The sequence below is a fragment of the Caretta caretta genome, chromosome 1 (assembly GCF_965140235.1).
Source record: "Caretta caretta isolate rCarCar2 chromosome 1, rCarCar1.hap1, whole genome shotgun sequence".
Classification (NCBI taxonomy): domain Eukaryota; kingdom Metazoa; phylum Chordata; order Testudines; family Cheloniidae; genus Caretta; species Caretta caretta.
Genome location: NC_134206.1, coordinates 259171600 through 259191819, shown reverse-complemented (window position 1 = coordinate 259191819; position 20220 = coordinate 259171600). Strand labels below are relative to the sequence as shown.

The following is a 20220-nucleotide window of genomic DNA, read 5'->3' as shown; positions in this document are numbered from 1 at the left end:
CAGGGTGAGAGAATGAGATGAGCTGAAAGACTGCCAGAAGAGGCCACAGCACCTGGGAAGTGCTAATCCCTGGAGTGGCCAGGAGGAGGCTCCTCTAGTGGTGAGTGTAATGTCAATAAGAAAAGGAGTACTTGTGGCACCTTAGAGACTAACCAATTTATTTGAGCATGAGCTTTCATGAGCCACAGCTCACTTCATCAGATGTGATGAAGTGAGCTGTGGCTCACGAAAGCTCATGCTCAAATAAATTGGTTAGTCTCTAAGGTGCCACAAGTACTCCTTTTCTTTTTGCGAATACAGACTAACACGGCTGTTCCTCTGAAACCTGTAATGTCAATGTCCCTTAGTGATTAAACCCCCTTGGGGTCAGGCAACTGGAGTAACTTTCCTGAGTCATCAGAGCACTGATCCCTTATCAGGGAACCGGGCCGGGGCTGGGGCAGGGTATTGATCAAGACCCGTCCATTCTTGGTCAGAGGAAGTTGAGGAGCTGATAATTCTTGGGGTCAAAGTCTCCTGGTTTACAGCCTTCCTCTATGGCTTGGAGGGAGCTGTTAATGTGTAACTCTTGGCGACACTAGGCCTATAAGATCTCCTGTGGGGAGGTGTACCTGAGCCAGATCCTCTGTAGCTCCCAGCCGCGTCTGTCCAGCACCAGCAAGGAGGATGTCTGTAAGGATTGCGGTGTCTCTCCGTCTTTCCTTTTCTTGCTCTCAGCTATTCTCCTGTATCGGTGGGCTCTCACATTCTGCCTTTGTGCTTGCTGTCATCACACCCGCTCAGTCGTTCATTTCCCCTCCCCTTGCCAGTTCTCTGGTTTCCATGCCCAATCCCACCTCTTCCCCTTGCCAAGCAGGCTACCAGGATGGTCCTGGCTCGGGGCCATGAGGTGGCAACTGGAGGGCAGGGGACCTGCTCCTGGCCTTTGTCCCTGCTTAGGTGGAATTGCTGAGCTTCATTCCCTTTCATTTGGGTCAGGGGGCGGGCATGGGTCACCCAGGGAGTCTTATGACGTCAGGTCTCTCTGCTGCAGGAGAAATTTGAAATCTTCAACCTGGACTTGAAAGCAGGGAGCACCCTGAAGATAAAGGGCAAGGTCTCCAGTGATGCTGAGAAGTGAGTGTGAGAGCTGTCTCAGATGAGGGGGGCATGGGCTACAGAGATGGGGGCAGCATGCCAGTTTCCCTGGCTGTACCAGGATTTTGCTGTCTGATGCAGAGATTAGTCCTTCAGTCCGTCTCTCTGTCTTATACAGCCCCCATCACCATAGTAATTGAGTGCTCAACAAATGTCCTGGCCCTGTCTGTGGATGGGGAAACTGAGGCACAGAGGTTAAAGTGACTTGCCTGTGGTCAGCCAAGGTGTCTGCAGCAGAGCTGGGAGCTGAGCCCAGCTCTCCTGAGTCCCAGGCTGGTGTCTGAGCCACAGGCCTGACCTTCCTTCAGGGAAAGTGGCACTTGGGCCAGAAGTCCCAGCTCTCCCTAAAACTGGCAGGGCGGAGCCCTCTGCCTGCCATGAAGTTGGTAAAAGGAGAGGTGGGTGTAACTGATTCAACTGCCCTCCTTCGGGCATGGGTGGGGCTCCTGTAGCAGCAAGTCTGGCTCCGTGGGGGGATTCTCCAATGCCTGCTCTGCTCCCACCCTGCAGCTTTGCGATTAACCTTGGCAAGAGCACTAATGAGCTGGGGCTGCACTTCAACCCTCGCTTCAATGAATCCACCATCGTCTGCAACTCCAAATGTGCCAACTGCTGGCAGTCGGAGTACCGCGACAGCCACCTGCCCTTCTCCAGGGGCTCGGAGGTCAAGGTGAGGGGGCTCCTGGGAAAGCGGGGCGGGGTTGGCGGCTGGATGAGCTGCCAGGTGCTTACTCAGTCTCCCCTTCTTCCCCTCCTGGCTGGCGTCTGCAGGTGTTGTTTCTCCCCACCAGCGTCTCTGGCTCCTCCGACCCTGAACCCTCCTCATCGGGCTGCTCGGAGTCCCAATCCCCACAGACCCTGTTCTCTCGCCATTTAACCCTGCCCTTGCTGGAGGCTTCCTAGAGGCTGCCTGTGACCTGCCTTCAAGACCCCTGTGCCTCTGCCCAGCAGGTGCTCATGCCTTCGCTGGGGGAGGGAGAGGGCTGTGGGGAGCAGATCCCTCTTCCCTCTCAGATTAGTATCAATCATTCTCTCCCTGCTCCCACCCCTTATTTTCTTCCCTCCAGTGCTTTGTGGAATGAGACTCTTGGGCCCCTATTTATAACCTCCCTTTGCCTTGGGCAGCTCTTTGTTTGCCTCTTAGCATTGCACCGTTCGATCACCCTGTTTCTCTGTGGCTTGGAAACGGTTCCTTCTCCTTGCTCAGTGCTCCCTGGGCTGGGCTGGGTGGAGCAGGGGAGTACCTGTGGGAAGGAGATGATTCATTTCCAGTGATCAGTTATTAGTTTTGTTCTTTAAAGAGACCCAGGTCTGTCCTGTCCCCTCACACTGTCTGCTCTGGGGGCTAGAAGTGGCATTTCCCCACTGTTGGTAACCCCAAGTCAGATCCACTGGTGGGGTAACAGTGGGCGAGCCAGTGGGGCAAAGCTCCCGCAGCTGCTGGTATTTCATGTGCTGTCCTGCCCGGTCCAGAGCAGGCCTAAGCAACGCAGTGCTTTAAAACAGTGGTGGGTGCAGGAGCCTTGTCTACACTAGGGCTCCCTGTATTGCCACCACCCATGCAGCTGAACCAGAGTTAGCAGCTGTGGGGGAGACGTTGTCCCCAGTCTCCCGGTGTAGGCAAGAGCTCAACTTCCTGAGAGACAAGCTGGTCGCTCTGATTTCAATGGGAGTTAGGTGCTTAAATACCTCTGAGGGTCTGGGCCTCTGGCACGCAACCCTGCAAGGCATTTACTGAGCTCAGTTGCCAGCACCTTGCCTAAGGCCAGCAGAATCGGGGCCTCTCCACCCAGGCAGTAGGGACAGGTGCTTGCTGTTGCCAGCCAGTTGTTTGCATTTGATGCTAACTCCCCTCCCCATTCCTGTTCTTGCTCCCTGCTCTCACAGTTTATCATCAGCTTCCTGGGAGACAAGTTCAGGGTGAAGCTGCCAGACGGGCACGAGGTGGAGTTCCCTAACAGGCACAACTACGACAAGATCAGCTATCTGGGTGTGAAGGGCGGGTTCAAAGTCATCTCCTTCAAACAAGATTGATGGGACCTGCTTCCCTCCTCTAATAAAAACCCCACAGGAGGGGTCGTTTTGTCCCAACTGTGCTGGCTCCTGTGATGTCCTTGGCCTTGACCTTTCAGCACCCAGTGCAGGAAAGGTTCTCATGGGAACGCCCCAAACCAGGCTCCCCATCTGCTGGGAAGAGGCGGCTGTCCACTATTCTGGTAGGACATCTTCTCTAGGCACCAGTGGGTGTGATTAGTGGAGCGGGAGACGGTGGCTGGGATGAAAATGTCTCCAGGGCACCAGAAGGGGGCGCTGCCCTGGGGTGCACTGAAAGAGTGGAGAGGAGCTCCCAAGCCTGAGTGTGCAAAGGAGGGAAATGATTCTTTGGCAAGGTTAGGGTGCGCTTTCACCAGGCTGGGGTGAAGTGATGGCCCTGTGGGAGACCAAGCCCAAGGCTTAGCTCAGTAGGAGGATGGTAATGTCCTGCACCTGCAGAACGCTCGGTCTCAAGGCTGGGGAACCCTGCCAGTGCAGGGGGAGATTGTCTCTCCTTGGTACTAACAGGGGATGCTGTCCCTAACCATGGAATTTCCCCACCAGCTGGTGTCAGAGGTGGCTTGGCCTTCCCCCTGGTACCAGGCACAGCATCCAGGATGAAACTGCACAGGTGTTAATAAGCCTTGTATCCAGCAAGAGATAAGGAGACTATTCCTCTATCACCTCCCTTCTTATCACTGCAATCTCTTATCTGCTGGAAAATTCCAGCCAAGTTATCCATTGCCCAGCCTTTCCCATGTCTTATCTCAGTGTGGGCAGGAGAGAGGGGAAGGCTTTGGAATTGCCAAGGAATGACACCTGTGTCCACTTGAGTCCTTCACATGGGCTGGCACTACCTAAATGTCTGGTGAAACTGCTCTGGTTAAAATTACAGTGACTCACTCTAGAGGTCCATATGCCACAGGGGGAATGGCTCTGGAGAAAAACTGGCTCGGAGCATTATGGGTAACTTCCTCCTCCCCTCCCCCCGCATACACCTGAAATATAGGAACAGTCTTTGGTACCAGCAGGGGGCAGACTTACCCTCTGACAGTACAGGACAAGGGGTTCCCAGCACAGGGAAAACAAAGACATTAGATGTGACCCCCCAGCCCCACAAAGGGACATGCCTCACCAGGTTTAAAGTGGCTTCAGAGAAGAGCCAACTTCTAACAATGAGGGGTCAGGAAGGGCTCATCCATAGCTGACTAGTGCAGGGTTCTTACCCCTTCCTCTCCAGCATCTGCTGCTGGCCACGGTCAGGGACAGGATACTGGGCTAGATTGCCCTCGGGTCGGATCCAGTCTGGCAATGCATACAGCTAATGCTATGCTCAGGATATACAGATGGCAAATGTTAAGGTTATTTAGTTGGCTAAGGCCAAGCACTGAAGAGACTGATATTTAGAGAGATTCTAATGAAGGAGCATACACTGCTCCTTCCCTTCTACTTCCACCATGCTCCAGTGTCTGAGAGAATCATTCAGCAAAATGCAGAACAAATAACTTTCATAAAATATGTTGTCAGCCTGTGGAACTCACTGCTGTAGGCTCAAGTGCTAGGGCTGATTGATAACATTTGTAGCCAGGCTGGCTATGAGCAGGGTAATCAGGGCTCTAGATGTGAGGTGTAAACTGGTCTCTGCGGGGGTCAAGATGGAACCTCCTCACCCTGGCCAGCGTTACTGGGGTTTTGCTTTCCTCTGATGCAACACATATGGGTGATGGCAGGAGTGTAGGGACCAAAATGGCTGGTCCAGTGATCTGAGATGGGGTAGCAAATCCTATTTTCCCTGGAGTCCCAGAACTAGAAGTGCAGAGCATACCAATGCAGGGAGGGGGTTCAGGCACTTGGTGCTGGGAGTAGATTCCTCCCTGGAGTCTGAAAGTGCAGAGAGAGTAGACCGATGTGCTGCTGTTCTGCAGGCTGAAATCCTGGGGCTGGCTGGGGAACAGGGAAGAACCACCAGAGGAGAGGCTAGTATCAAAAACAGTTTTAATAAGATCAATCATAAGTGCACAGGCTGCAGAGGGAGACAGCTGGGACGTTCCTTGTGGGTGGATCTTTGGTATGAAGCTTCTGTGACAAGCTGGAATGAGCAGGGCAAGGGGCCGAGCCTGAGGAAGACCCTGGGTGGGGGCAGTGAGGGGTAACAATGGTTGCAGGCTCTGGACTCTACACTCAAGAGCCCTGCTGGGCATCTGTAGTTCCCGTTCACTTCAGCTTCAGCCCGCTCCTAGGGGCAGCCTCCCCCCACAGCGGAGCAGCTGCCTGCAATATGGCTGAGGGTGCTGGATGAGATCAGTCAGCTGGCAGCTCCAGGGCCTGTGTGGGAAGCAGCATGGGCTGCTAGGATTCTTTCTCCCCCTCCCCCTGGGGCATCCAAGCCTGGTTGTTATGCTCTCATGTGTTCCCTGACAGATACAGACCCCGGGGCGACTGGGCAGCAGGCATGTGGGCCACAGGCTCGCGGGCCCTGGGTGAACAATGGGCACGCTGTGCGGGCTGGCAGAATGACCTCATCCCCCAGTCATTCCTGCCGTGGCACAAAGACCCCTCTGTGTGAGCGTGGCCACATGCAGGACAGCATGGGGAGTGGCTCCTTCCAAAGAGGCTGCGTTGCCCAGAGACAGAAGGAGCACAGTGAGCAGCCCCCACCCCCCGCCGGCAAAAGGATACCGGAAGAGGGAAGTGTGTTGGAGGGGGGTGAGTTTAGACCCTCTAAATAGTGTCAGCGGGAGCCCATTCCTGGAACAGCTGCCCAGACCAAGGGCAGCCCCTATTTCAGCTCCCTGGGCTGAACGCTATAGCACAGAGAAAATGTTCTTGTTCTACGTGGGGGTGAAAGGGAGTATTGGGAGTGTCCCCTCTGGGGTCTACAGGGGACAAGGGCAGCTGGACCCTGGCATCTCCCTTATTCTGCCTGATTACTGGAGTCACAGCATTGCCAACGCTAACGACTTTGTTGCAACTCTTGCACAATTTGGTGTTTCCCCTGAAGGCCCACTTCCCAAAGCCACTTACTGCCTGAGCCTCCCAGCTCTCATTACACAACAACAGGAAGTGTCTAGCTCTCCCGGTTGTGGGAGAAACCTTGAAAACCGGCCCTCTGCACAGTCCAGCACTGGAGGGCAAATGGAAAGAACCCACCAGTTACATCTTTGAAAAATCACGACTTTTGGCACCTGACTCTGGCAGGGCTCCTTGGTGCCCAGGTTAAGGGTCATGGCATGATTTCCCCGGCTGTGCTGCATTCGGATACCGAGTCATTGCTGGCTGCACCCCCGCCGAGCCACCTGTATTGCTGCTCTGAACACCTCCCTGAGGACAGTGTGGCAGGAACTTGGGGGGTGGGGCAGTGGGCGCTCCTCCCCAAAGCTGTAGAGTGGAGCAGCTGGCTCTCTGGAGCCAGCCTCAGAGCCTCCAGCTCACGGCAGTGCTGGATGATAGGAGCCACACCTGCCATTCTCCTGGAGCACAGCCCTGCATCAGCTCGAGGAAGGAGGGCTCCCCACTCTGCTGTCTGCTCCCTGGGGAGGGGAGGAGAGGGGAGAGGAACCGGATTGCTGTGCCCCTGGAATGGCCTCTGGGGGCAGGGGAGGCCCCTGAACTGGATGGCTAGGGCAGGCCTTGGCAGGAGGGAACAAGGAATTAGCTAGCCCAGCTGGCATGGCAGCTGGCTGAAGGCAACAGAACTGGTGAGGGCTGGTACGAGCTGCGTGAGACTTGCGGACAGTGCTGTGTGGTGCTGCATGGCAGAACCAGGTTCAGTACCCAGGCCCAGCCTTGCGCTGGGAGAACGGCCAAGAGTGCTCAGGCTCCAGGGAGAGGGAGAATGCTGTCTTGCTCCAGCCCGGGGTGGTTGACTTAGAAAGCAAGCCTGCCCCAGGCCTCTAGCTCAGGGGGACGCGGGGGAGCGAGCCGTGCGGCTGGAGTGCTCTCTGATCAGCTCCTCTTCCTTGCTTGCTGGGGGCTCGGTGACCTGACAGGAGCATTCCCTTGCCAGCCCAGCCTCCCAGGGGGACGGGCACCTCATTTCGAATGACAGCAAGCAGTGGGGGGAAGGAACATGTGATCATTGCGATTTCCCCATTAGCACGACCTGCCTTTTTGGGGAAGGCAGGGCCTGCCCAGGGTGCTGGGCGGATCAAAGAGCTGCTTCCCCTGCTTCCATCCCCACCAACCTTCTGCGGCAGGAGGGTTCACAGCTCCCAAGGGGCACTGGCCCCCAGACAACTGACATCTCTTGGGGAGGGCTGGGGAGTCCCAAGGCCACAGGAGACGGTGGCTGTTCAGACCTTCACTTCATCATCCTCTTCCTCCTCGTCGGCATACTCAAAGGAGTCGCTGCGGCCCTCCCTAGCTATGGCCTCCCCTTCCTGCACAGCTGAGAGTGCGGCCTCCTCTTCCTCCTCACTGTGACCCCACCCAGACTCGTCCGCCCGCCACGAGCCGACAACTGGGCTCTCCCGGGGACCCTCCTCCTCCTCCAGGCTGCAATGTGCACCTCTCGCGCTGTAGTGGCGAGCCAGGACCTGGGCAGCCCGGTGAAACTCTCCCGCCTCCATGCTGCAGTCATTCCAGTGCCCCTGCCACAGGCTGTCTTTTGGGAGCGCCCCCGGCTCCTCAGCGGGTGCTGAGCCCCATGCAGGGCTCTGGTGCCCGCTCCCAGCATAGGCAGGCCCCTCCTCGGCATGCTCTAGGGCATAAGCATCTCCATTGGCATGCACCAAGTGTCCTGATGGGGAGCTGGCCCCCTGCCTGGAGCGGCCCCAGAGGCTTTCTGCCATGCTGCCCTCTATACACCTGGCATAGGGTGTCCCTGATCTCCGAGGGACACCGGCCTCAACCCATTCGCCATGCAGGGCAAGGGGCGACGCAGCCTGGCTGCCAGCCACGGCTCTGTCTTCCTCCCTCTCCTCCCACTTGACACTGCTGTCCATGGCTTCTGTGAAGCTGATGACCTGGAGGAGCTCGCTCATCAGGGAGGGCCCAAGGTCCAGGCGAAAGGACAGTAGGGAGTCCGAGCGCTGGAGCTCCGCTTCTGCGGGGAAGGAGCTCTCCCGGGCCTTCTCCGAGCGTGGCACACGTGGGATGGTGCAGAACCCGGACTCCAGCCCTGAAAGGACAAGGAGCCTTTGGTGAGAGGGAAGCCTCTGGCGCCGCGCAAGAGCCAGGGGGAGGCAGCGACTGTCACACGGGGTGGGGACGGACTGGGCTGTACTATGGGAGACTGGGACCGGTGACTGTATGTGAACCGGGATAGACAAGAGCCAGGGGGAGGCAGCGACTGTCACACTGGATGAGGACGGACTGGGCTGTACTATGGGAGACTGGGACCGGTGACTGTATGTGAACGGGGATAGACAGCCTAGAACCAGTTTCACCAGTGAGTGACTGCTCTGTATTGGGAAAGTCTGGCCTGTACTAGTGAAAACTAGCACCAGTTACATTCCATTGTAACGTGACTAGCCTGTACTGGGGAAGATGGGAATCGGTCCCACTGTTAAAGGACTGCTCAGTGCTGGACACCCATGGCCCAGTCAAATCGGAAGATAACAGACAGTGCTAGAACTGGTCTCTGCCAAGAGTTGAGAGGGTGATGGGTGATCAGCTCTATAACCTGTGACCAGCAGGTGGCAGCATTGCACCATGCCACCTTCGCTGCCCCCTCAGCTCAGGCTCTGTTCCTCCCTGGCCCAGGCCCAGCCACGCCCGCACCGGTCACACTGACCTGAGCATTACTGCCCCGGGAAATGCTGAGCTTGGAGAACGTGGCCTTTGTGCTAAAGAACCCAGCCCCCGGCACCCGCCAGAGCCTCCCTCAGACGTAGCCAGGACTGAGGGGCCTGGGCAGGGAGCCAGGGCTGGAACAGGACAACTGGGAGGGGCATCAGCAGAGCCACAGGGGCATGGAGGGGAGGCACTGGATAAGCAGGGGGAGCTGCAGGCCTGGAAATAGTAACAACGCTGAGCTCTTACGCCATGCATTTCCTCAGCAGATGTTAAAGCGTTTTACATCATCCCCATTTTACAGGTGGGGAAACGGAGGCATGGGACAGGGAAGTGACTTGCCCAAGGCCACCCAGCAGGCCAGCGACAGAGTTGGGAAATAGAGCCCAGGTCTCCCGACTCCCAGTCCAGGGCTCTAACCATGAGGCCACTGCCTCCCACCGGGCTGTGTGGGCAGAGCTGGCTGGGGGGGCATCGCCTGCTGCCTACTCTTGGGAGCAGTGAAGTTCACCTAAAGCACCCCCCCCCTTTCTTCGCTGTGCTGCTGGAGACGGCCCTTCTGTGTGAACGCCAGCAGCTCAGCCTCTCCCACGGGGCTTCCCCTCCACACCGGACGGACCAGTCCCAGAGGGGCACGCAGGCTCGGTGACCATTCTCACCCTGAGGCTGCCAGGGGGACAGTGAGTCTCCCTTGCTGTCTGTGAACACGTTTCTCTTATAGGAGGTGGCTCGAGACCTGCCCCCACCCACCGACTCATTTCCCACAGGCCACCAATTGGCCATCGGATGGGAACGATCTTGGTTACTACCATCCCAGCACTGGACTGGAGCTGGTGGATCAGAGGTGAGAAACTATATCCCACCCATAATGGCCTGAGCTCTCCAGGGCCTTTAACAGGTGAAGTCGAAGGGGAAGTGGGTGCGGGGGAGGAACAACTGGGGGGCTAGGGGTGTATCTCAGAAAGCATCATTCTGGGATTCATTGGGACCAGGAACTCCATTGATCATAGCTCTTAAATAGTCCGGTCCATCCAGAGATGGAGATTGTACAGATGGGGAAACTGAGGCACAGGGGGGCAGGGCAGGGACTTGCCCTGGATTCAGCGACACAGCCGGGAATAGCACTGAAGCCTCCGAAGCCCATGCCCCCCCACAGGACCACTCACCGTAAGCATAGCGTGTATCAGACACGTTGTTTGGAGTGCTCTTGAAGGCGAACTTTCCAGCCGGGCTGCTGCCCCCGTAGGTCCCCTCATTGAGCTGCGGCAGCGACACGGCGTTCTTGATGATGGGCGAGATGTCTGGGGGGGCGGGTGAGGCTTCGGCTTTGCCCCCGCTGCCCCGGTTCCTCAGTGGCGTCCTCCGCACGTGCCGCAGGGTCCGGGCGAAGAAGTTGTTGGCTTTGGCCGTCTCGGTGCCGCCATGGTTGCTGAGGAAAGAGGTGTCCCCGAAGACGTCCCCGCCGCGCCCCACGTGCATGGTGTGCCGGAAGTCCCCCAGAGGTGGGCTGATCATGTCCGGTGTCAGCTCCGATTTCAACCGGCGTTTGCCGTGGGAGCCCGATACCCAGCCGAGCACCGGTAGCTTCCCAAGACTCATGTCACACCCCGTTGTTACTCCACACCCTCTCCCCTAAAACACAGGAAACCGACCTTCAGTGGGGAGGGGTGCAAATTCCAGAGGGGTCACAGTGGCTTGTCACGCCCCCGGACTCCCCATCACTCATGCTACCCCCTCCTTTTGGCTGTGTCGTGTCTTGGGCCGGGCAGCTGCTCCCGATCTTTGGAGATGCCTCCGAGCTGCTGAGGGGGAGTGTGGGCCTGTCTTTTCTCTGGTTCAGCGTTCCTTCTGGATAATTGCTCTCCACAGCACTCATTAAACTGCCCAGGGGAGGCTTTTCCGAACTGGCTCACCGCTGGCAGCTTTTGCTATTGTGTGCAGGCCTCTGGATCCTCATATCTCCAGGAAGAGCCCCAGGGTGGGTGCAGGGAGTCCCACTTGGCCCTGGGCAGGTCGGACAGCAGGGCTGGGGCAAAGGTATCTCCAAGGAGTCAGTCGTCACCCTGGCTGCTGCCGTTGGAGCTCTCGTGCGGCTGGAAGTAAGCAAAGCTGGGGATTAATGTTAATCTGCCGTCCTCCGTCTCCCTGCTTCCGCCCCCTCCGCCTGCTCGCGTGGGAGCGGCTCGCAGACAGGACAACAGGTCACAGCCGAAGGGGGGATCTCAGGGCAAACTCCTTGATCCTGATGTAAGATGGCCTAAAAATGACAACAGCAAAGGTGAAGGCTCAGGCTGAGATTTTCTGACTGTTTTGGCTGCAGGAGCGAGTTACCAGGATGCTCCGCAGGGTTCCTGCCCTGAATGGGTAATGCCAACGCCAGGGGAGGGCTGGGCCAGGTGAAATACGAATGGACACTCTGGACTTGTGCCCGACCCCACCACTGTGATTGCACTTCCCTCTGAACCTGTGTTCAACCCCCAACCTGCCCCCGACCCCGCATCTGCCCCCGCCTTCGAACCTGCGCCCAGTCCCACCCCCACCCCGCATCTGCCCCCGCCTTCGAACCTGCGACGGATCCCACCCCTGCCCCCGCATCTGCCCCCGCCTTCGAACCTGCGACGGATCCCACCCCTGCCCCCGCATCTGCCCCCACCTTCGAACCTGCGACCGATCCCACCCCGACCCCGCATCTGCCCCCGCCTTCGAACCTGCGACCGATCCCACCCCGACCCCGCATCTGCCCCCGCCTTCGAACCTGCGACCGATCCCACCCCGACCCCGCATCTGCCCGCGCCTTCGAACCTGCGACCGATCCCACCCCGACCCCGCATCTGCCCCCGCCTTCGAACCTGCGACCGATCCCACCCCGACCCCGCATCTGCCCCCGCCTTCGAACCTGCGACCGACCCCACCCCCGACCCCGCATCTGCACCCACCTTCGAACATGCGACCGATCCTACCCCGACCCCACACCTGCCCCCGCCTTTGAACCTGCGCCTGATCCCACCCCGACCCCGCATCTGCCCCTGCCTCCGAACCTGCGACCGATCCAACTCCGACCCCGCATCTGCCCCTGCCTTCGAACCTGCGACCGATCCAACTCTGACCCTGCATCTGCCCCCGCCTTCGAACCTGCGACCGATCCAACTCCGACCCTGCATCTGCACCCGCCTTTGAACCTGTGACCGATCCAACCCCGACCCCGCACCTGCCCCCGCCTTCGAACCTGCGCCAGGTCCCACCCCTGACCCTGCATCTGCACCCGCCTTTGAACCTGTGACCGATCCAACCCTGACCCCGCACCTGCCCCCGCCTTCGAACCTGCGCCAGGTCCCACCCCCAACCCCGCACCTGCGCCCGGTCCCACCCCTGACCCCAAACCTGCGCCCGGTCCCACCCCCGACCCCACATCTGCACCTGCCTTCGAACCTGTGACCGATCCCACTCCGACCCCGCATCTGCACCTGCCTTCGAACCTGCGCCAGGTCCCACCCCTGACCCTGCATCTACACCCGCCTTTGAACCTGTGACCGATCCAACCCTGACCCCGCACCTGCCCCCGCCTTCGAACCTGCGCCAGGTCCCACCCCCAACCCCGCACCTGCGCCCGGTCCCACCCCTGACCCCAAACCTGCGCCCGGTCCCACCCCCGACCCCACATCTGCACCTGCCTTCGAACCTGTGACCGATCCCACTCCGACCCCGCATCTGCACCTGCCTTCGAACCTGCGCCAGGTCCCACCCCTGACCCTGCATCTACACCCGCCTTTGAACCTGTGACCGATCCAACCCCGACCCCGCATCTGCGCCTGTCTTCGAACTTGTGACCGATCCAATCCCGACCCCACATCTGCCCCCGCCTTCGAACCTGCGACTGATCCAACCCCGACCCCACACCTGCCCCCGACCCCGAACCTGCACCCGGTCCCACCCCCAACCCCGAACCTGCGCCCGAACCTGTGCCCGGTCCCACCCCTGACCCACATCTGCACCCGCCTTCGAACCTGCGCCCGATCCCACCCCGACCCTGCATTTGCCCCTGTAGCCACCCCCGACCCTATGCCTGCCCACCCTCGTACCTGCGCCTGACCTATGTCCAACCCCACTGCTGAACTTCTAACCACCCAGACCTGTGCCTGAGCCCAACCAGGAGGGTAGCTAGCAGGGAAAAGAAATACATTTATTATGATTACTAGGGAATTTGTTTGCATTTCTACAGCAACTTCTCTCCAAGGATCACAAAGCTCTTCACCAATGCTACTGTATTAAACATCAGCTCCTGGGGCCCCCATTCTGGAGGCAGGGAAACTGAGTCACAGAGAGGCAATGTGACTTGTCCAAGGTCAGCAAGCCAGCCAGTGGCCAAGCTGGGATTGGAAGCCAGCTCTCAGTCTGTGCACAGATCTGTCCCTAAATATTACAGCGATAGGCATGCTGGAAATAAGTAGGGAGACTGTGTCAGTAGGTCAGGTTGTCTCTGGGCTCCCGGTCCCAGGTTAAGCCATGTTTCTCTCCTAGCAGACTCCCAGTCTTGCTTTCCAGACCTGAATGAGTCAGGGTAGCTGTTCAGATCCGCTTTGCATTGCGGGGTATTGCCATCTCAGAATCTCCTGGAGGCTGCTCCACTCCTTACGTGGGCAGTGGGCTCCACTCCAGGCCTCCACTGAGCAGTCCTCTGCCAACACAGCAAGCGCATACTCAATGGGTCAAAGGCCACTGGCATTTTGGCATGTTCCCCCTGCCCAGGTAAGCTTAGCCCCGGGGCCAGAGGCTGAAGACACCTTGGTTCCTACACTGAGGGGCAGGGCTGGGTCCTTTCAGCAGGATTAGCGGCAGGGAGATCACGCTGCCTTGAGAGCGAGCCAGACAGGCTGCTGGCTGGGCTGGGGTCTGGAGGACTCTTGGAGGGTTGGGGGTGAGATTACCTACAGCCCAGCCCCTGAGGTTCTGCCTTGCAGCTGGAAAGCACAGATACCCTCTGTGGCTGTGTGTGTATGGGACGGGGGGCGGAGGAAGAAGGGTGGAGGAGGAGGAGGAATGCCAGCCGAGACTCCAGGAGATCAATGATAAACCCAGCTGATACCCCCCACCAGTGGCATTTCCAGTGCTCTTTGGCCCCCGTCCCCAACAGAGCCACCCTTTGTCCTGTCCCCAGCCGCGCTCCCAGCCCATTTCAGCCTCCCGCTTTGTGCTCCCCTCCCCGCCACGTGCCTCTGTGCTGCCACCCGCAAGTCACCTTGACGGGGAGCAGGTGCCAGAGAGGGCCATGCTCCGGGAACACTGGCCATGAGTCTCCGTCAACGCTGGCGCCACGTGTCCTTCCCCACCCCAGACTTGTTTGCTCACCCAGGGCCCCTCTTATCTGCCAGGGGGTAGAGGTAGGCAAATGGAAAACAAAACTCCCCTTGAAATCCACTGCAACCATTGGCTGTTTCCCTGGGGATGGGTGGGGGGGCAGGGAGCCTGTTTCCCAGGGTCTTCTATCCCCATGGCTCCCAGGGCCCTGCCTCCTTGCTAATGGAGAAACTGGGGGAGCTCTCCCTTCTCAGCTGAGACCTGCCAGGCATGTGGTGTGGGTGGGTTTGAGGATCAGCCAGGCCTGGCTACAATGGGGATCCAGGCTTCCCCTCGGGGCTGGGCTCTTACAGGGCTGGGCTGTGTGAATTTCCCACTGCCTCCAGCTGGGGGGGTTGGCTCCGCCCCTCCCCCCATGAAGACCCCCCTCACCCCATCCACAGCTTGCACCTGCTGGGCCAGGCAAAGAAAAGGATGGGGGTGGGGAGAGCAGGGGAATTTGCCGGGGCCCTGCCTGCCCCCTGCAGCCTCGCTGAGCTATCCAGGGCCAGGAAGAGCCGAGTCCCCCGTGCAGAGCAGGCAGTGGGGCAGCTGAGACGGTTCCCAGCACTCCAGCTCCCCTGGCCTTAGGCCAGGCTCAGAGAACAGGGAGAGGGGATGAGCTGTGCCCCTGCATTCCCCACCCAGGAGTCTCCCTCTCCTTGAGGCACACGGTGCCCAGATGCTCAAGGCTACAGCGGGACTCAGATCAGAAAGAAGAGGGAAAGGGGGCAGGAGAGAGGTGGTGTTCAGCAAAAGGCCCATCTGGGCTGGGGGTTGTGGGCCCATTCCCTGCTTGGCGGGATCCTTGGAGGGGGAGGCGGGTCCTTTTCTCCCCTTCGTTCTTTCCCTCACTACCACAAAAATGACTAGCCCACAACCACAGTCTGGATTTCAGCAGCTCCCACTGCCTCTAGCTGGCACTGCCCTCCCCTGCAATGCCAAACCCAGGCTGCAGGGCAGGCCTTCTGTCTCCTGCCTGTCCCCGTCACCTCTTTCCTTCTTGCCTGTCAGCCCCCGCTGGTGTGTGGCCGCCCAAAGTCAACAGAAGCTCTCAGAACCCTGCCCGCCCACCCGGTCTCTCTCGTTTTCAGCTCCACTCCATTTATTCTTTCATCCAAGTGAAACTCGTGATTCTCTGAGCAAAGGGTCAGCCAGGGCATGCGTTCTATTCCTCCTACTGTCTCTGTGTTACAGCCCATATCTGCAACGGCTGGGCCCTTTCCCTCGCCAACAGCCCCGCTTCTCCTTAATCCTCACCCCATCTTCCCTTCCCCCAAGAGGCCCCAAAAGGCAAGCCACCATCAGACTGCCAACATCTTTCCCCCTCTCAAGCCTCCCCACTCCCTAATTTCAGCTGGTTTCCACTGGTTTATCTCCCCAGGAAGGAACTGTTATTCTCGCTGGGATGGGCAGAAAGCAGAGAGGGGAAAAGTGATCCAGATGGGCAGGACTGCCAAACGCAGACTCCCCCACCACATGCCCACCCCAAGGGCGTAAAGGCCCAAGAGGGAGAGAAGATGTCTAGGGTGATCTGAGGAACAATGGGATGGGGAGGAGCGAAGGGAAATTTGGGCTGGAGACTGGGAGAACATTCCTAGCCGTGAGGGTCTACCAAGCTGTGGAAGAGTCTCCCAGAGGAAATGTTAGCAGCCCCATTGCTTGGGTCACGTAGAGCCAGACCGGACCACGCTATAGGGGATGCTATAGGGGACATGCTAGACAGGACCATCTCCATCTCCTCTGAGTGCAGGAGAAATGCAGGCTGCGTGTGCTGGAATAAAGCGACTCAGCTCCCGGGCCGCCTGCTGCTATACATATAGAGCACCTACGGGGTTTTCCGAACAGACCCACTTTGAGGCTGAGGCTGGAATTCCAAACGCAGCACTTTTTGCCCCCCCCCCCCCCCCGCCCCAAAATGCTCCCTTTCCTGTTAGGAGAAAAAAAGTCTCTCTCACACCCTGCAAGAATGGGTGGTCATAGGAAGGCAGAGAGAACCCTACAACCCTCCCAGCTCTCCTGCTGCCTCAGTGCCCCTTCTTCCCCTTCTTCTTCTGCACCCCTCCCTCTACCCCCCCATCCAATCTCTTTTGCCATATCCCCCTGCCTCTCCTCCCGCCTCCTTCCACATTCCCCTCTTCCCTTCTCCTGCCATATTTCCCTTTCCCCCATTCCCTACCCCCTCCTTCAAGCCCCCTGTTCTCCAGCACCCCCAGATGCGCTTTCCTTCACTTGCCCTCTGCTCCACTGAATGTTCCCCCCATGCCCGTCAAGTCTTAACTTTAGCTTTTACCTTTTTGAAAAAAAAAAAAGTTTTTAAAAAAGAAAAAGTTCCCAGAGGTTTCAAATGTTCTCCATGGCTCTCGGTGAAGTGCTGCCCGCGTCGTCGCTCCCAGGGGAGGGGACCCCCTTTTCCCACTACTTGAGGGCTGGCTCCTCAGCAGTCTCCCCCTTCTCTGCGCTGTTCCTTGGCCGCTGTGCAGGAGCCCTGGTGCCAGTGGAGGGAGGGAGAAGGGAATGGGGAGGGGATGTGGGAGCAGTGGGTGGGGTCTCCGCATTTACTGACCAATCCCCAGCTGTCTGGGAAAGGAGGCCAGAGAAAAAGAGGGAGTTAGTCCAATTGTCCAGGAGAAAAGATTGCCGTAGCTCCTGTTCTGCCCTCCCACTACCCCTTCTGCCTGGGTCGGCAGCACCACACCCTCATCAAGAGGGCAGCCTCAGAGAACGCCAGTCTCCAGTTGAGTCTGTCTATCAGGAAGCCATGGTTGGGTGGGAGGTTCCTTGCCCCAGCCTGTATGTGCCGTGGGACAGCACTGCCCACAGGTGACTGGGTGTGGCCAGCAACGCTAAGAATTGCAACAAGATGCACACCTCACTAAGAACATGTCTGAGGGCGTCCCAGTCCTTGAGAACTCTGAGATTCACCTCCCCCACCACTCTTTTACTCCAGGATCGCCCCTGCCACACACATCCCCTTCTTACCAGCAAGGAGTGGGGAGAGCTCTGGCTGGCTTGGAGGGAGGGTCCCATTAGTAGAATTGAGCAGGATCTCTGGGTAGGGTTGGAAGGAAGGTCTTGTTAGGCGCACTGAGCAGGGTGGGGACGGAGGGTTTCACTGGCAGCAGTGTGCAGGGTCAGGAAAGATGGTGTTATGGAGCGGGACATAGGCAATCTTGCCTAGAGGTCAGAGCAGGAGTCCAGGTTGGGGAACAAAGCCAAGAGTCTGCACGAGAGTCAACTGCCAGAGTTGGGGCCAAGTCAGAGTTGGGTCCGAAGTCAGAACTTGGACTGGTCACTGGAGGCGAGGCATAAGGACAGGAACGGGAGGACAGACAAGGATCAGGCACAGAGCAGGAGCACCCCCGTGGGAACGGGAGCCAAACAGGAACCAGGTTGGATGCAGGAGGCAGGCACAAATAGGGACCAACACAGCCACAACAGGAAATCATCTTGTCACTCAGACAAACTTCCTGTGCCTCCTTCTGGCTTAAAAAGTGTGGTTGGACCAATCAGTGGAGCTGGGGGATCCTCCATTCAGGGCTCCTGTGGGTGGTGCCTTGCCCGAGACTATAGTCCTCTAGCTTCTCAGTCCACCAGGTTTTGACAGACCTTGGGAGGCCAGGACGTGGCAGCTGTCTGGGGTGGCCCAGGCCTGAGTTCAAGACCTGGGACATCACCGAGGGTCTCATTAGTGGTCCTGTGCAGGGTAAGGCTGGAGGGTCTCATTGGTGGCACTGTGTAGGGTGGGGATGGAGGGTCTTATTGGGGGTACTGCGTAGGGTTTCTGCACCTGTATGGATCATCTCCATCGCTAGGGGTTTGTCCTTTTACAGGAGTGTGGTGGAAAATCCTGCTGGAGGGAATGTTGCATTAATGTCACCATGAGGGGAGTCTCCTGGGAGAGGTAGGGCGGAATGTCTATAGGAAGTACAAGGTAGAGGTGGGATGAGATACTGTGGCTCTGTGTGGGAGCTCTGGGCCAGAATGGAATGGTGGGTCCCATTGCTGGCACAATATGGGGCCTGTAGTTAGAGGAGGGGAAATGGGGCTCTCTGGCACTGAGTAGGCCAGGCATGAAAAAATCGCTCCACAGCTGCTAGCCAGAGGGAGAAATGGAAGATGGGAATGAAGCTCAGACCCTTGGCATCTCCACCTGGGTGCTGCTGAGATTATGCCAGGGTGCTGACCTTGGACTCTGCTTGGGAAACTCCATCTTTGATATGGGCCTCTGTCTACAAAGTGTCTGATCAGTTTGAAGCTCTACCCTCTTCTAGTTCCTGGTAGGGGAAGATGTCTATCTCTTTTACACTCTCCAGAGCCTCTGCTGCTACCACTTCTTCACCCCTTCCTGGGCCTCTGCTCTTTGGTTCCCCTTTCCACATGACTAGCGCCAATGCATGAGCTGCTTGGGGAAGTTAGGAGCTGTATCACCTTCCAGAGTCTGCAGACTACCCTGAGTGCCTCTATAGCTGCTCTGAATTTTTCCAAGCAGCAGCACAAAATTGATAGGATTCTGGGGAGTTTCACTGTTATGGCTGCTTTCTGCTGAAGTTTGGATAGGCTACTTGTGGCCCCATGTAATATCATGGGCCTGGGATGGGATGGAAAGTCCTACCTATAGCATTGTGTGTGAGTACATTCTCATGGGGCAGTGAGACCTGGGTTAGTGGGGGAGGATAGCCTTGGGGCTAAAACACAGTGTGGAGAGTTAGATTCCATTCCTGGTTCTGCCACAGACCTGGGCAAATCAGCCTCAGTTTCCCCATCTGTAAAACAAGGATATTTTTTTCTGTCTCATGGGGGTGAGGGGAGATCAGATTCATTAGTGCAACATATTATTAACATGCAAAGCCTGCGTTCCTGGAATAGTTATTAGGGGGGCAGCAAACCTGCCAGCCCTATAGATTTGAGGGGTGGGAGGTGATGTCTGAAACACCTCTTTCTCCCTGGCAGAGGAACTGCCCCACTAGAGGAAGCCATCTGAGGTGGGGAGAGGGGCTGGATAGGCCCTCTCATCAGATCTCATTCATCCCCAGAGGGATCTGGGAATCCTATTCCCTGTCATGGTGCATCCCCTTCAGTCTGCATCTCTCCCAAGCTGGAGCCACTCAGCCAAAGTTGGCTTTGGCTGGATGGGTACTTCCACGCCTACATTGTGGTCTCAGGGCCCCCCAACTCACCCCGGTGCTGGCTGTGCTGGGGAGCACTGATTCCAGATGAGTGGCAATCATCTCTGCTTGGGAATGCAGAACAAATCTCTTCCAGATGGGGGTGAGGGCAACACTCCACAGGGAGGGGCTGCAGGGAGTCCACTCTCTCTTCTTCCTGCTCTCCGTCCCCTCCCCCACCACACTCTAAGCATCTCTGAGCTCCAGGGCAGCAGGATCCACTATGTTTCCAGGAAAGTGAGTGGAAATCCAGCTGGTGGTTTTGCAGCCAAACCACCCATCAACTGAGCAGGATTAGGTGGGGTGCAACTGGGCTAGGAGACTTCCAAGGAACATGCAGGCTGCCGCAACCAGAGGCCCTGGCCATTCAGTGGGGTCACTCTGAATCAGAACTGAACCCAGGCCCAGCACAGTGGAAGGGGTGCTGTGCTGTGGAAAGTGCCTTAAAAGGGATCCAGGGCATTTGATCCCTGGCACAAACACAGGGGTGTTAGCCCAGGTAGCCCTATTCCAAAGTGGGTAATTACATTCCACCTCCATACAGTCCTCCCTCCACCTCTAGCCACCTGGAAAATGGGGACACAATCCTTCCTTTCCTGTACCCTTTGTCTGTCTTGCCTATTTAGACTGTAAGCTCTTTGGAGTAGGGACAGTCTCTCACTATGATACGTGCAGCACCTAGCGCAAAGGAGCCCTGATCGCAGCTGGCACCTCCAGGCACTCCTATAATACAAATAAATAATAATATTCATAATAATTAATAATCAATAGGCATTTCTACCCTGCCTTTCAGGTGTCCCCACAGTTTCAGCTG

The 20220-nt window shown here is 57.7% G+C and overlaps 2 protein-coding genes across 3 annotated transcripts; one reads left to right on the top strand and one right to left on the bottom strand.

The window, feature by feature from the left end:
- The first annotated feature begins 594 nt into the window (after positions 1-594).
- Positions 595-3229, top strand: LGALS2 (galectin 2). The gene is made up of 4 exons (XM_048833532.2): positions 595-672; positions 1034-1116; positions 1648-1807; positions 3025-3229. Exons 1-4 carry the CDS (start codon positions 667-669, stop codon positions 3169-3171), a joined length of 396 nt encoding a protein of 131 aa, XP_048689489.1. The 5' UTR covers positions 595-666; the 3' UTR covers positions 3172-3229.
- A 1920-nt stretch (positions 3230-5149) lies between these two features.
- On the bottom strand, positions 5150-16762 carry CDC42EP1 (CDC42 effector protein 1). 2 transcript variants are annotated; one of them, XM_048833199.2, is made up of 3 exons: positions 16532-16762; positions 10071-11161; positions 5150-8290 (listed from the first exon to the last, which is right to left on the bottom strand). In XM_048833199.2, the coding sequence occupies exons 2-3, from the start codon at positions 10501-10503 to the stop codon at positions 7464-7466; spliced, it is 1260 nt and encodes a 419-aa protein (XP_048689156.1). In that variant the 5' UTR covers positions 10504-11161; positions 16532-16762; the 3' UTR covers positions 5150-7463. The 2 variants fall into 2 exon arrangements, with proteins under 2 accessions (XP_048689156.1, XP_048689166.1); XM_048833209.2 differs by having other exon boundaries at positions 10071-10997.
- Positions 16763-20220: the final 3458 nt, after the last annotated feature.

Excerpts from the sequence above, each read along its gene's own strand:
- LGALS2 (XM_048833532.2), top strand. Across the intron at positions 1,117-1,647 it reads GTCTCCAGTGATGCTGAGAA|CTTTGCGATTAACCTTGGCA; the intron begins GTGAGTGTGAGA and ends CCCACCCTGCAG. Across the intron at positions 1,808-3,024 it reads CCAGGGGCTCGGAGGTCAAG|TTTATCATCAGCTTCCTGGG; the intron begins GTGAGGGGGCTC and ends CTGCTCTCACAG.
- CDC42EP1 (XM_048833199.2), bottom strand. The coding sequence starts at position 10,503 with ATGAGTCTTGGGAAGCTACCGGTGCTCGGCTGGGTATCGGGCTCCCAC. Across the intron at positions 8,291-10,070 it reads TGATACACGCTATGCTTACG|GGCTGGAGTCCGGGTTCTGC; the intron begins GTGAGTGGTCCT and ends TTGTCCTTTCAG.